Below are 13,811 nucleotides of genomic sequence, written 5' to 3' on the forward strand. Positions count from 1 at the left end.
GAACTTGGCCATGAGCATTGATTCACTCGAATGCCTAACAACCCGAATCAGACTATTACGTTTATATGTAAAAGCATATTACAATTATGCTTGAATAGATGTGGCTCACTGCGTACAGTTTCTATCTTTGTCGTCTAAACACCAACATCCAACTAAGATGAAGAAGAAATTGAGAGGTTCTACATGGAACTGGAGAAGTTCTAAAAAGAAGACCACACCTTCTTCCACCCTGTTCCATTGGTCTTTGGCTCTGCCTTTGTTCCAGTACCATGCTGTTTTAATTGTTACCGCTATGTAGTAGAGCTTAAGGTTGGGGAGGGTGATGCCTCCCATCATCTTTTTCAAAGAATTGTTTTAGCTATCCGTGGGCGTTTGTTGTTTCATATGAATTTCAGGATTGCTTGATCGGTTTCTTTGAAGAATGACATGGGTATCTTTATAGGGATCGTGTTAAATCTGTATAATGCTTTGGGAGTATTGCCATTTTGACAATATTTATATTCCCTATCCATGAGCAAGGGATATTTTTCCATTTCCTCATTTCCTCCTCTTTTATTTCATGGAGTAAAGTTTTAGAGTTTTCTTTGTAGAGGTCCTTCTTTAGTTAAGCTGATTCCAAGGTATTTGATTTTCTGGGGCACGATTGTGAACGGGATTGCTTTTTTCATGTCCATTTCCTCTGTCTCATTGTTTGCATATAGGAGAGCCATGGATTTTTGGTGTTGATTTTATAGCCTGCGACTTTACTGTACAGGTCAATTGTTTCCAAGAGTTTCTTACTAGAGCTTTTAGTCTTCTCTGGGTATAGTATCATATCATCTGCAAATAGTGAGAGTTTGATTTCTTCCTTTCCGATCTGAATCCCCTTAATATCTTTTTCTTGCCTGATGGCCATTGCTAATAATTCCAGTACTATATTAAAGAGAAGTGGTGAGAGTGGGCATCCTTGTCTTGTCCCTGATCTTAGAGGAAAGTCCCTAAGTTTTTCTCCATTGATGATAATGCTTGCCATAGGTTCGTGGTAAATGGCTTCGTCTATCTTGAGGAAAGTTCCTCCAAAACGCATTTGGGTGAGATTTTTATCATCAATGGGTGTTAGATCTTGTCAAATGCTTTCTCTGCATCTATTGATATGATCATATGGTTTTTATCTTTACTTTTATGATATGATGGATTATGTTGATTGATTTCCAAATGTTAAACCATCCTTGCATCCCCGGGATAAATACCACTTGGTCATGGTGTACGATCTTTTTGATGAGTTGTTAGATTCTATTTGCTAGTATTTTGTTGAGGATCTTCACATCGGTGTTCATCAAGGATATTTGGTCTATAGTTTTCTTTTTTTTAATAGTTTATTTTTAATTAGTGAGTCAACGTGAGGGTACAGTTACAGATGTATACATTTTTGTGCTCATGTTTCTCCCTTACAAAGTTTGATAACCCATCCCTTCACCAGTGCCCATTCTCCACCACCAGTAAACCCAACATCCCTCCCCCCCTCCCCAGTCCCATCTCCCCCCACCCCACACTGCCACTATGGCAGGGTATTCCCTTTTGTTCTCTCTCTCTGATTAGGTGTTGTGGTTTGCAATAAAGGTGTTGAGTGGCCATTGTGTTCAGTCTCTAGTCTATATTTGGCCCGCATCATCTTTCCCCCACATGACCAACAACCACATTTTACCTGCTGTTCCTTCTCTGAGTTGCCCAGAATGACAAAACAGCCTCCAAGCCATGGTGACAACATCCTGGTACTTATTTCTACTATTCTTGAGTGTTTGTCTTATAGTCTATTATTCTATATTCCACAGATGAGTGCAATCTTTCTATGTCTGTCTCTCTCTTTCTTACTCATTTCACTTAGCATGATACTTTCCATGTTGATCCACTTATATGCAAACGTCATGACCTCATTTTTTCTAACAGCTGCATAGTATTCCACTGTATAGATGTACCAGAGTTTCTTCAACCAGTCATCTCTTCTAGGACACTCGGGTTTTTTCCAGATTCTGCCTATTGTAAACAGTGCTGCGGTGAACATATAAGTGCATATGTCACTTCGACTATACTTTTTGGCTTTTCTGGGATATATTCCCAGCAGTGGTATTGCTGGGTCAAATGGGAGCTCAACCTCAAGTTTTTTGAGAATCGTCCATACTGTTTTCCAAAAGGGCTGAACTAGCTGGCTGAACCACCAGCAGTGTAGAAGGGTCCCTTTCTCCCCACATCCTCTCCAACAGCGGTTGCAGATCAAAACAACCTTGAGATACCACCTCACACCACAGAGGCTAGCACACATCCAAAGGTCTATAGTTTTCTTTGTTAGTGGTGTCTTTGTTTGCTTTTGGTATAAGGGAGATATGTGCCTCGTAGAAACTATTTGGAAGGGTTCCTGTCTTTTCAATTTCCTGGAAAAGCTTGAGGAGAACTGGCAACACGTCTTCTTTAACTGTTTGGAAGAATTCGCAGTGAACTTGTCTGAACCTGGGCTTTTGTTTTTGGGGAGACTTTTGATTACAGTTTCAATTTCTTTGATATTTATGGGCCTATTCAGGTATTTCAAGTCTTCTTGGTTCAGTCTTGGGAGATTGTAGGAATCAAGGAATTCGACCATTTCTTTTATGTTCTCTTGTTTCGTGGCATACAGTCTTTCAAAGTAGTCTCTGATGCTCTTTTGAATCTCCTTGGTTTCTGTTGTGATGTCCCCCTTTTCATTTCTGATTCGATTTATCAGGGTTTTATCTCTTTCTTTCTTTGTGAGTCTTGCTAGTGGTTTATCAATCTTATTTATTTTCTCGAAGAACCAGCTCTTTGTTTCATTGATCTTTCGGATTGTTTTTCAGGTTTCCATATCATTAACTTCTGCTCTAAGTTTTATTATTTCTTTCCTTCGATCTGGTTTGTGTTGCTTTTGCTGGTCCTCTTCTAAGATCTTGAGCTACGAAGTCAAGCTATCTATATAGGCCCTTTTTTTCTTTCTGAGGAAAGCCTGCAGAGCTATAAATATTCCCCTTAACAAGGCTTTAGCTGTGTCCCATAGGTTCTGGTAGCTTGTGTCTTCATTCTCATTTGTTTCGAGGTATCTCTTGATTTCTTCCTTGATTTCCTGCGTGACCCACTCATGGTTCAATAGTGAGTTGTTTAATTTCCAAGTGTTCTACAGTTCTCCGCAACTGTGAGTTATTTACTTCCATCTTCAGTACATCATGGTCTGAGAGGATAGTTGATACAATTTCTATCTTCCCGACTCTATTAAGATATAATCTGTGACCCAGTAGGTGGTCTATTTTGGAAACTGATCCATAAGGGAGCAAGAGATGTGAAGTGGAGCATGGAAAGCCTCTTTAACAAATGGTGCTGGCACAACTGGAAAACCACATGCAAAAGAATGGGCTTAGACCTCGACATGACACCATGCACAAAACTCAGATCAAAATGGATTAAAGACCTCAACATCAGACTACAAACCATAAGGTACATTGAAGACAAGGTCGACAAAACCCTCCACGATATTGAAGATAAAGGTATCTTCAAAGATGACACGCAACTGGCTCACCAAGTGGAAACAGAGATCAACAAATGGGACCACATTAAACTAAAAAGCTTCTGCACCGCAAAAGACACAGTGACCAGAATACAAAGACTATCTACAGAATGGGAAAGGATTTTTACACAATACCCATCAGATAATGGGTTGCTATCAATGGTCTATAAAGCACTGGTTGAACTCTACAAGAAGAAAACATCCAACCCCATCAAAAAATGGGGCGAAGAAATGAACAGAAACTTTCCCAAGGAAGAGATACGAATGGCCAAAAGGCACATGAAAAGGTGTTCTACATCACCAATCATCAGAGAGATGCAGATCAAAACAACCATGAGATACCACCTCACACCACAGAGAGTACACACATCCAAAAGAACAAAAGCCACCACTGTAGGAGAGGATGTGGAGAGAAAGGGACCCTTCTACACTGCTGGTAGGAATGCCAACTAGTTCAGCCCTTTTGGAAGACAACATGGACGATTCTCAAAAAAAATAGAGATTGAGCTCCCATTTGACCCAGCAATACCACTGCTGGGAATATATCCCAGAGGAGCATAAAAGTATAGTCGAAATGACATCTGCACTTATATGTTCATCGCAGCACTGTGTACAATAGCCAGAATCTGGAAAAAACCCGAGTGTCCTAGAACAGATGAGTGTTTGAAGAAACTTTGGTACATCTATACAATGGAATACTATGCAGCTGTTAGAAAAAAGGAGGTCATGAATTTTGCATATAAGTGGATCGGCATGGAAAGTATCATGCTAAGTGAAATGAGTCAGAGAGAGAAAGACAGACATAGAAAGATTGCACACATCTGTGGAACATAGAATAACATAGTAGGAGACTAACGCCCACGAATAGAAAAATAGTAGAAATAAGTACCAGGAGGTTGACTCCATGGCTTGGAAGCTGGCCTCACATTCTGGGGAGAGGACAACTCAGAGAAGGGATCAACAAGTATAATGCGGTTGGAGGCCATGCGGGGGAAGGATGAGGCGGGCTGAATGTAGACTAGAGACTGAACACAGTGGCCATTCAACACCTCTATTGCGAACCACAACACCTCATTAGAGAGAGAGAACAAAAGGAAATGCCCTGCCACAGTGGCAGGGTGGGGTGGGGGGGAGATGGGTTTGGGGAGGGCAGGAGGGATGCTGGGTTTACTGGTGGTGGAGAATGGGCACTGGTGAAGGGATGGGTCCTCAATCTTTGTATGGGGGAAACATGAGCACAAAAATGTATAAATCTGTAACTGTACCCTCATGGTGATTCACTAATTAAAAAGAAATAAATTATAAATAAATCAATCAGAAATATGTTACTCCCCTAGAAAAACAAGTATTTTTGACATTCTTTATTCTGAAAACTATGAACTAATTATTCCCTTTTTTTGGTGTCACAGTATTCATGCAGAACTTGGCAGCCATGGCAGAAAATTCTTCTTTATAAGATACTGTTTCAGAATATATGCGAATAGTTCATTTATTTGAGTTACAGCCAAAAATATTATATTCAAAGACTTTGTTCAAGAGAAAAATTCTCAACAGTGAAACAACAGAAATTTCCCTATTTCAAAAAAAAAACCCAAAGGCGCATTCTAGTGTGTTAATCAGGATGCATTAAGATGTCATATCCTTCCTACTGAGGTAAAGTAAATCCAAGAATGAATAGAAATTTATCTACAATCTCTTCATTTATCAAAGTAAACCTCTGAATTTAAAACACAATTATGCTCTGCCCTGAAAGTGGATGACCCAGAGCAAAGAGCAGACTTCTCTGTGTCAGGACACCAGCAGAGGATGTCTGGCACTGAAAAATCTAACTCCAGTACCGTCACTTTTACCCTAGGTCAAGAACACTTTGGAGCCCAGGCCCCATCTTATCTCACACAATATAACAAGTATTTGTGTATTAATTTTTTCCTTTAACATGTCTTATCCCCCTCAATCTTCCCCTAAAGTTAATATTACATCTATATTCTGCCATATATATTTCGTTGGACTAGCTTTCAACAAGCTTTCTGCTTGCTGTGTCCGTGTTTAATACGAGTTTTTAAATGGGATCTTCATATTTTCTACATACGGTAATATTTCATCTGAAAAAATGAGAATAATTTGGGACTGGAACAATTGTACAGTGGGTATGGCATTTGCCTGGCTTGTGGCCGACCAGGGTTTGATTCCCAGCATCCCATACAGTCCCCTGAGCACCACCAGAAGTAATTCCTGACTGCAGAGCCAGGAATAATCCCTGTGTATCACCGGGTGTGACCCAAAAAGAAAAAAATGGGGTAATTTATTTATTTTAAATTAGATTTTATATTTTTGGTTGCATAATTGTTGCATCTAATACTCCCAGTTTTGTGGAATATTGGAGATACTATGAATATGGAGTGGAAATAGGGGGCATCCTTGAGGCTGGAGCGATAGCACAGCGGGTAGGGGGTTTGCCTTGCACGTGGCTGACCCGGGTTCGATTCCCAGAATCCCATATGGTCACCCGAGCACCTCCAGGGGTAGTTCCTGAGTGCAAAACTAGGAGCAACTCCTGAGCATTGCTGGCTATGACCCAAAAAGAAAAAAATAGTGGGCATCCTTGCCTTCTGCTTAATCTCAGAGAGAGTCTTTAACCATTGAACATAATGTTAGCTGTGGGAGGGGAGAGGTGGGTAGGGTCCAGTGCTAGTCTCTGAATGGGGTAGGAGAGGAGAATTAAATGTGCAAAATTGCCCTAAAAATGGTTATGAAAAAAACTGTGTTTTGGCAGAATCACTTGTATCACTACTCATCCGTTTGCTCATTGATTTGCTGGAGCGGGTGGCAGGAACGTCTCCTTCGTCCCTTTAGCGGGCTAGTTTAGCCCAATACTGTCTGCTCATTCCAGAAATACAAAGAGCATCAATCCATTCATTTAGGGTCTTGAGAAAGAAGTACAACCATCTATTAGTGGGCAACCAGGTTTTCCTTTGACGTCTGGTGGAATCCTGTTGGTAACGTCTCTAGTCCAGTGAAATATATATGGCAGAATAGATATGTCATATTACCTTGAGGGGAAGATTGAGGGAAACAAGATATGTTAAAGGAAAACTTGCAAAGGAGGATAGGGTGAATATAAGCTCTTCTCTGAAAAATCTTAAAGGAGTCCAGTTCCCTATAAATATAGACGCATGTTAATATGTTATAGAAGGAACATTATTCTGACCCATATACTGAATATTGCATTACATTCTTGTGATCTCTTGTGAGGACAGTTTAAGTACTTTTGGGTTATAAATAATATATTAGTAAATTATCCTGTTCTTATAAATGCTTCTAAATTACTCTAGTACTGCTTACATGTGTATTCATCTCTTGGAGTAATAAACAAAGTTAATGACAATCACAGTGGACACGCATTGTACACATGTGTGTGTGAGCATGCACCACGAAACAAATGCAATCAAGGATTCAATGGCATGCAAAAATAATTTGAATTTTATAGCTCCAGAGATAAAGCTGAGAGAAGTCACTTGACTTATTGAGAACCAAGAGTGAATGACCGACAGAATATGGAATCCAGTCCTGTCTGGAAAGACATTGGCTGCATTGAAGTTAGAGCATATCTCAGTCTTTCCTTTCTCCAGCTGGAACTCTGGGCAAGCAAACAGCTGCCAGGATGCCCCTGATACTTCGGTCACTCTCAGGTGGCTTCACAGGCTCAGAGTCTCCAGTCCACACACAATCCCCTCCCCAAGATCTCACTGGACTGAGGCAATTATCCTACTTTCTCCTTAACTAGGAGCTAAGGGACCTTTCACCTCGTCTTCTCTATGTTTATAAAGTTCTATTGTTATTTCTTTGGACTCAAGAACGGACACAGAAAGCCCAGGCATTTATGGGTAGAAGGATGCTGTCCTCTTGCTCATTTTTTCCTGGGTTCTAGGACAGAAGCTGATCAGAATTTTAATTGGATACAAGATTAGAATTTACTGAGCTACCAAGAATTGCTGAGTTTTAAAGAGCTGGAATTCTAGGTGAGCAAAGTGTGTCTCATGTGCTTAGAGGTCTGTACATGCGTTTAATGTTCAGTGCTATGTGCAAATACCTCCTTAGGTGATATGGATACATGAATATTTCTTCAAAAGTTGTGACATTTTATGTGTGACATCTGACTTACAATATAGATTTTTAATAGGGAGAAAAAGATAGAGGGAGAGAGATAAAGAGACTTAGAAGCAGGTTTGTGCGAATGACTTATAGTGATTGTCCCTCCGATCAGACCACATGCACCAAATAAACTACCATTAAGCAGATGCAGAGCAGTTCTGAGTGTAGTTTGGGGTCTCATCATCAATGGTCAAAGATCTCATTCTCCTTTAAACACTTCCAGATTCTGTGCTCTTACACAAATAACAGTTAAGTAAAGACATTGCAGCATATGAACAGACAAATGTGTGCTCACTATGAAGTAAAATTTGTTTTTTCTTTTTTTTTCTTTTTGGGTCATACCTGGCTTTGCACAGGGGTTCCTTCTGGCTCTGTACTCAGGAATTATTCCTGGAGGTGCTCAGGGAACCCATATGGGATGCTGGGAATTGAACCTGGGTCAGCCGCATGTAAGGCAAATGCCCTACCCGCTGTACTATCTCTCAAGCTCCTGAAGCAAAATTTCTTTAATAGAACCATGAGCAGCATAGGAGAATCAGCTTGAAATCAGGCTTGAGGAAGTTTGGAATCCCTCGAGTAATCTCAGGGATGCTGCGATATATGATATTTCATATGTTTATGGGTTATCTTCATGTGTCACACTAAGGTTGACGTGTTTGTGAGTAATTTTTGATATCTTATTGGCAGGTAGTATTTTAGTTGTGGTATCTGTGAACTAAAGGCAGACTGTGTGCCTCATCTACAGCTACCTTAAGACTGTCAGTAATGGCTATTATATTGCATTGAGCATGTGGATTTATATGTTTTTTACATCTAATAGGGCATCACACACTAATTCCTAGGACAACAATGGCTTAGTAGATCAGTAGGCATATAATCATCAGCCTGTACTTCTGTTTGAGTTTCCTAATGTTCAGTTTCTAAGCGGTAAAGAATGGGCAGCTAATCTGAGATCACATGCTATTTTGAAAATTAAATTGGACTATGTACAACATTAACAAGCACTATACTTGTCATGTAATCAATGCTCAGTAAACAAGGGGTATTTTATTGTGTTTCTCCAAACCAAGTGTTTTTACTTAGACATTCTTATTTGTCCACTACCAAGTGCAGTCCAGGTAGAAGTCTAGAGAGTACAAGCCAACATGAACTCCCTTTCATATTTTGCTGCGACAGCTTGAAACCCTGCTCGTGGGTCATGGACCAGTTATCTTTTAAATTATGTGTGAATTAACTTTCCAGGATGATTTACTAGTTTTCTTTTAAGTGCTTTCTTTTTTTTTCAGCCTTCACACAATGACGCTGTATCACAATTCACAAATCAATGATAAGACAGTGTCCACTTTAGAGTTATTAATCGAAAGGATCAGCGCTCCTAGCAATTCATAGTTCTTTGGACTAGAATGTTTGTTGTCTTTCTCCAATGCATGAATACTAAAGCCAGTCAAGATTCCCTCCATAAACTTGCTATAAGAAGGGCCATTGTTTGGAGGATGGGGTGGTGGGTGGTTGTAAGGAAGTTAGGATAGAGAAGGGACAAACAAGACAATAATAGTTGGGAATGATCATTTTGGACAGGGACTGAGTGTTGAAAGTAGGTAGAGGGACTATCTTTGCCTACTTTGATATTCTTTTGTTATCTTTATTGCAAAACCTAAGACCCCAAAGTAAATGGTGTAGGTTGGGAGGATAACTCAAACCACTGATGGTCCTACATTTCCTTCACACGGTGAAGGGACTGGTGTTGGAACATTATATGACAGAATCCAAGTCGTGAACAACTTTATATCTGTGTATATCATTGTTTTTCAATGAAAAAATATGATCTCCACAGCCTCAGACTAAATTTCCAAAGAAATATGAAATCTAGACTCTACATAACAAAGCCATATGACCCCAATTTGAAATTACTGTTTCACACCTGTGGTAGGGAGCCAAATATAATTTGCCATGTGAAACATAAAATCCCAAAATTTATTTATTTTAAATAAGGTTTTGAAAACACACTGTTAACTGAAGTTATCTAAGCTGATACTTTTGGAATACCTATGGTGGTATCACATACAATTGTGGTTATCCTAAATAATGAGGAGTGGAAAAGCCACACATGATGAGTAGGAGACAGATTCTGATGCATCTATGCAAATTTAGATAATTTTTCTTTTGTTCTTCATAATTAGAAAAAATAATGTAGTGCTGAGTTCATGCTTTGGTGAAGATTTTTAAGGTATATGTAATACCCACAAAATAATGCCGGCTATTTGGTAAGTTGATGGCCAATATTTATATGATTTTGAAAGTTAACGGACCACTACTATCAGGAGATATAATATCTTTGATAAATAGCACTGTAGCATTTTCATCCCATTGTTCATAGATTTGTTCATGCAGGCACCAGTAACGTCTCCATTGTGAGACTTGTTGTTACTGTTTTTGGCATATCGAATATGCCACGGATAGCTTGCCAGTCTGCTGTTCGGGCGAGATAATCTCAGTAGCTTGCCAGGCTTTCCAAGAGGGATGAAGAATGAACCCGGGTTGGCCTCATGCAATGCAAAGGCCCTACCTGCTGTGCTATTTAATAAATAAGGATCCAGAAATTATCACTGTACTATTCCAATGTAGATAGTTTCACCAGTTTAAGGAGAAAGGTTTTGGATGTATCCTAATACCCAAATTTCCATAAAATCCTGGCAAATGACTAGAATGATATGGCATAATACAAAGGTGAGCACTCCTTTTACACTGAGACTTTTGATTCCTTATGAACCATTATAAACTTAGTGCTTTGTGTAGAATCCAAAAAAGTTAGGTTCTTCAAAGCATTTTATATATTGGGTATGAGTGATAGTACAACAGGTAGGCAATTTGCCTTGCTCAAATCAGGCCTGGGTTTAAACCCTGTCATCCCATATGATCTCCTGAGCATCACCAGGAGAAATTCCTGGTGCAAATCCAGTACACTAAGTAACTCCTGAATGCAAAACCACTGAGCATAGCCCAAACAAAACATTTTATGTATTGAAATCAATAACAGTACATCAATTAAAATTTGAAAATAAAATAAAATAAACCTTTTAAAAGAGGAAATACTGAAATTAAACCAAAGATATTATTCTAGTGAATCACAATGAGGTAAAGTTACAGACTTATACACTTCCATGGTTATATTTCAGTCCTACAATGATCAAGAACCCAACACTCCACCAGTGCCCATTCTCCACCACCAATGTTTTTAGTATCCCTACTGTCCTCCACACCCAATTCCCCCCACAAGCCTCTGGTAAGCACATTCCCTTTTACTCTCTCTCTCCTTTCAGTGTTACATATTTCAGTCCATGTACAAGTGGCCATCATGTTTGGTCTATAGTCTATTCTCAGCACCCATCTCTCATCCCCAATGAGCCTCCAAGCCTCATACACTTAGTGGTCCCTTCTCTATCCCAGCTACGTTTTCCCCGAGCAAGTGAAGCCGGACTGCAAGCTGTGGAGCAAAGCTCCGGGCCCTTATCTCTGTTTACATTGATTGGGTGTTAGTCTCTCATTCTGTTATTTTATATTCCACAAATGATTGCAGTTATTCTATGTGTATTCCTCTCATTCTGATTCATTTCACTTAGCATGATACTCTCCATGTTGATCCACTTGTGTTAGAAACGATGAAATCATAAAAACATTTTTGGTATTAGCAAAACTGCATTCTTTTCTAAAATGAAATCTTACTATTTATGTTAGAGTGCAAAGTAGCACTGTAACCTGATGGTACAACTGTGGTTCATGTAACCACATGTGATTACTAAAAATTTAATACTGTCACATAGAGTTGGCTTTAGTATGATGTTACACTACTCACTTTCCATACATTATTTCCCTCTTTCTTTTCTCTCCAGCGAAGACAAAAGAAGCATGATTAGAGAGAATGCGACCAGAGTTTCTGAATTTCTTCTACAGGGGCTCCAAGTTCCACCAGAACGTGAGGATTTGTGCTTCATCCTCTTTCTGCTAATGTACCTGACCACATTGTTGGGGAACCTGCTCATCATCCTGCTCATCCGGATAGACATTCGCCTCCACACCCCTATGTACTTCTTCCTCAGTGTCTTGGCCTTCAATGATGTGTCCTTATCATCTGTCACTGTCCCCAAAATGTTGATGGACATGAGGACGAATCACAAATCTATCCCCTATGCAGGGTGCATTTCTCAGGTGTTTTTTTTAATAACCTTTGTTTGTACTGAAAACTTCCTTCTAACAGTGATGGCGTATGACAGGTATGTGGCCATCTGTCAGCCGCTCCACTACACCACCATCATGAGGCAGGAGCGATGCATTGCTCTAGCAGCAACATCCTGGATCCTCAGTTGCTTCCACTCTTTGTTGCACACCCTCCTTTTGGCCAGAGTTTCTTTCTGTGATGATATTACCATCCCCCACTTCTTCTGTGAACTCACTCCAGTCCTGGAGATCAGCTGTTCAGACATATCACTCAATGACCTGGTCATTTTCATTGAGGGAGGGATTTCTTTTTATCTGCCATTCTTCAGTATCTTGGGCACTTATATTCACATATGGGCCACTGTCCTGAAGAATCCCTCTGCTAAGAAATTCTTCAAGGTCCTTTCTACCTGTGGTTCCCATCTCCTTGTTGTGTCTTTATACTATGGAACCATTCTTAAAGTTTATTTTTTATCCTCTTCCTCTTCCTCAAAAAATAAAGATATAATTGCTTCTGTGATGTACATGATACTCACCCCCATGCTGAACCCTTTTATCTACAGCTTGAGAAACAGAGATATAAAACAAGCCCTAAGTTTGCTCGCTAACAGAGTCAAGTTCTGTAGTCAAAAAACTTAATATGAGTATATTAACTAGTGTGCATTCAAATAATCAAGGAGACTATCATCCTAAAAGATCTATTCTTTTTGTTCTGTTGAAACTGTGTTCACATACATCTCTGAGATATTGATATATTCATTCCTACCACTACTATCATGTACCAGGTTTATTCCTCCGACTGAGTTTCAGTGACTGTAGCAAGGAATGATTAGGAACTATGACGCCTTATTTCAGCATGTTTCGAACTTGGGATTTGGAAAATAGTAAAGATACCACAAGTAGGAATAAAGAAGAAAACTCCCTCAGGTCTACTAACGCTCCAAGAAATGCCACTCTTTTTTTTCTTTACATTGTAAGGATTCAGGAAATTATGCACCTATAGATTGTCAGAAAAAAATAATTGCTCATATAAATGAGATTTTTCATTTAAATATTCTGAACGTCCAATTCAAAATTTTCCATTTAAATATTCTGAACTTCTCCAGTTCAAATAATTCTGTTATTTCTAATAAATTAATTATTTTTAAAATGTTACAAATGTTTTAAATCTATTTGGTAGTTACAATGGACAACTACAATAGTCATGACATGGATATGTCTGAGTATATGTGTGTGTAAGTTCAACATGATACACACCTTCAATGTTTTCACTTTGTTTGTATATTCATGTGATTTATGATTACCTAGTAGTGTGAAAATTCAGGTGGGAGGAATAAAAAACCATATTTTCTGAGACTGAAAGTTTATGTAACATATATTTGTGTAAAATTACATAATTTTTGTATATTTGTGTAAAATTTCACACCATGCCTTATATAAAACTCTCACTGTCATCCCATTGTTCATGGTTTACTCAAGCGGGCTCAAATAATATCTCCATTTGTCCCTGCTTTGTGGCGGTGTAGCTCAATGGCATATTGGATGCTCTCTCAGGGTCAGAGTATTGAGAACCGTCATCGTTACTATTTTCGGCATATCGAGTACGCCACAGGTAGTTTGCCAGGCTCTGCCATGTGAGCGGGATACTCTCTGTAGCTTGCCGGGCTCTCTGAGAGGGTTGGAGGTTTTTGGGGTGGTCTCTAATCACCTTTACAGGTGTTCTAGTCAAATTATATTATTTCCCTCTATAATTTGTTGCCTATTGTCTGAACATCATCAAATATGGTGTGATAGTTTTGGAAAATGAGTAGGGAGTGTCTTATAATGTGGCATTGCTGACCACATGGTCTACTAATATGTTCACTCATATGTGAAGATTGGCCCGAGCATGTGGAAAGCA

At 39.3% G+C, this 13,811-nt stretch overlaps 1 protein-coding gene across 1 annotated transcript; it reads left to right on the top strand.

Annotated features, from left to right (window-relative positions):
- Window positions 1–11,602: 11,602 nt before the first annotated feature.
- Window positions 11,603–12,550, top strand: LOC129402192 (olfactory receptor 1J4-like). Its single transcript, XM_055127660.1, has one exon. The coding sequence runs from the start codon at window positions 11,603–11,605 to the stop codon at window positions 12,548–12,550; it is 948 nt and encodes a 315-aa protein (XP_054983635.1).
- The last annotated feature ends 1,261 nt before the right edge of the window (window positions 12,551–13,811 follow it).

Source organism: Sorex araneus, chromosome 1, assembly GCF_027595985.1.
Source record: "Sorex araneus isolate mSorAra2 chromosome 1, mSorAra2.pri, whole genome shotgun sequence".
Taxonomy (NCBI): Eukaryota; Metazoa; Chordata; class Mammalia; order Eulipotyphla; family Soricidae; genus Sorex; species Sorex araneus.

What these genes read in the sequence shown, in the direction of transcription:
- LOC129402192 (XM_055127660.1), top strand. Translation starts at nt 11,603, where the DNA reads ATGATTAGAGAGAATGCGACCAGAGTTTCTGAATTTCTTCTACAGGGG.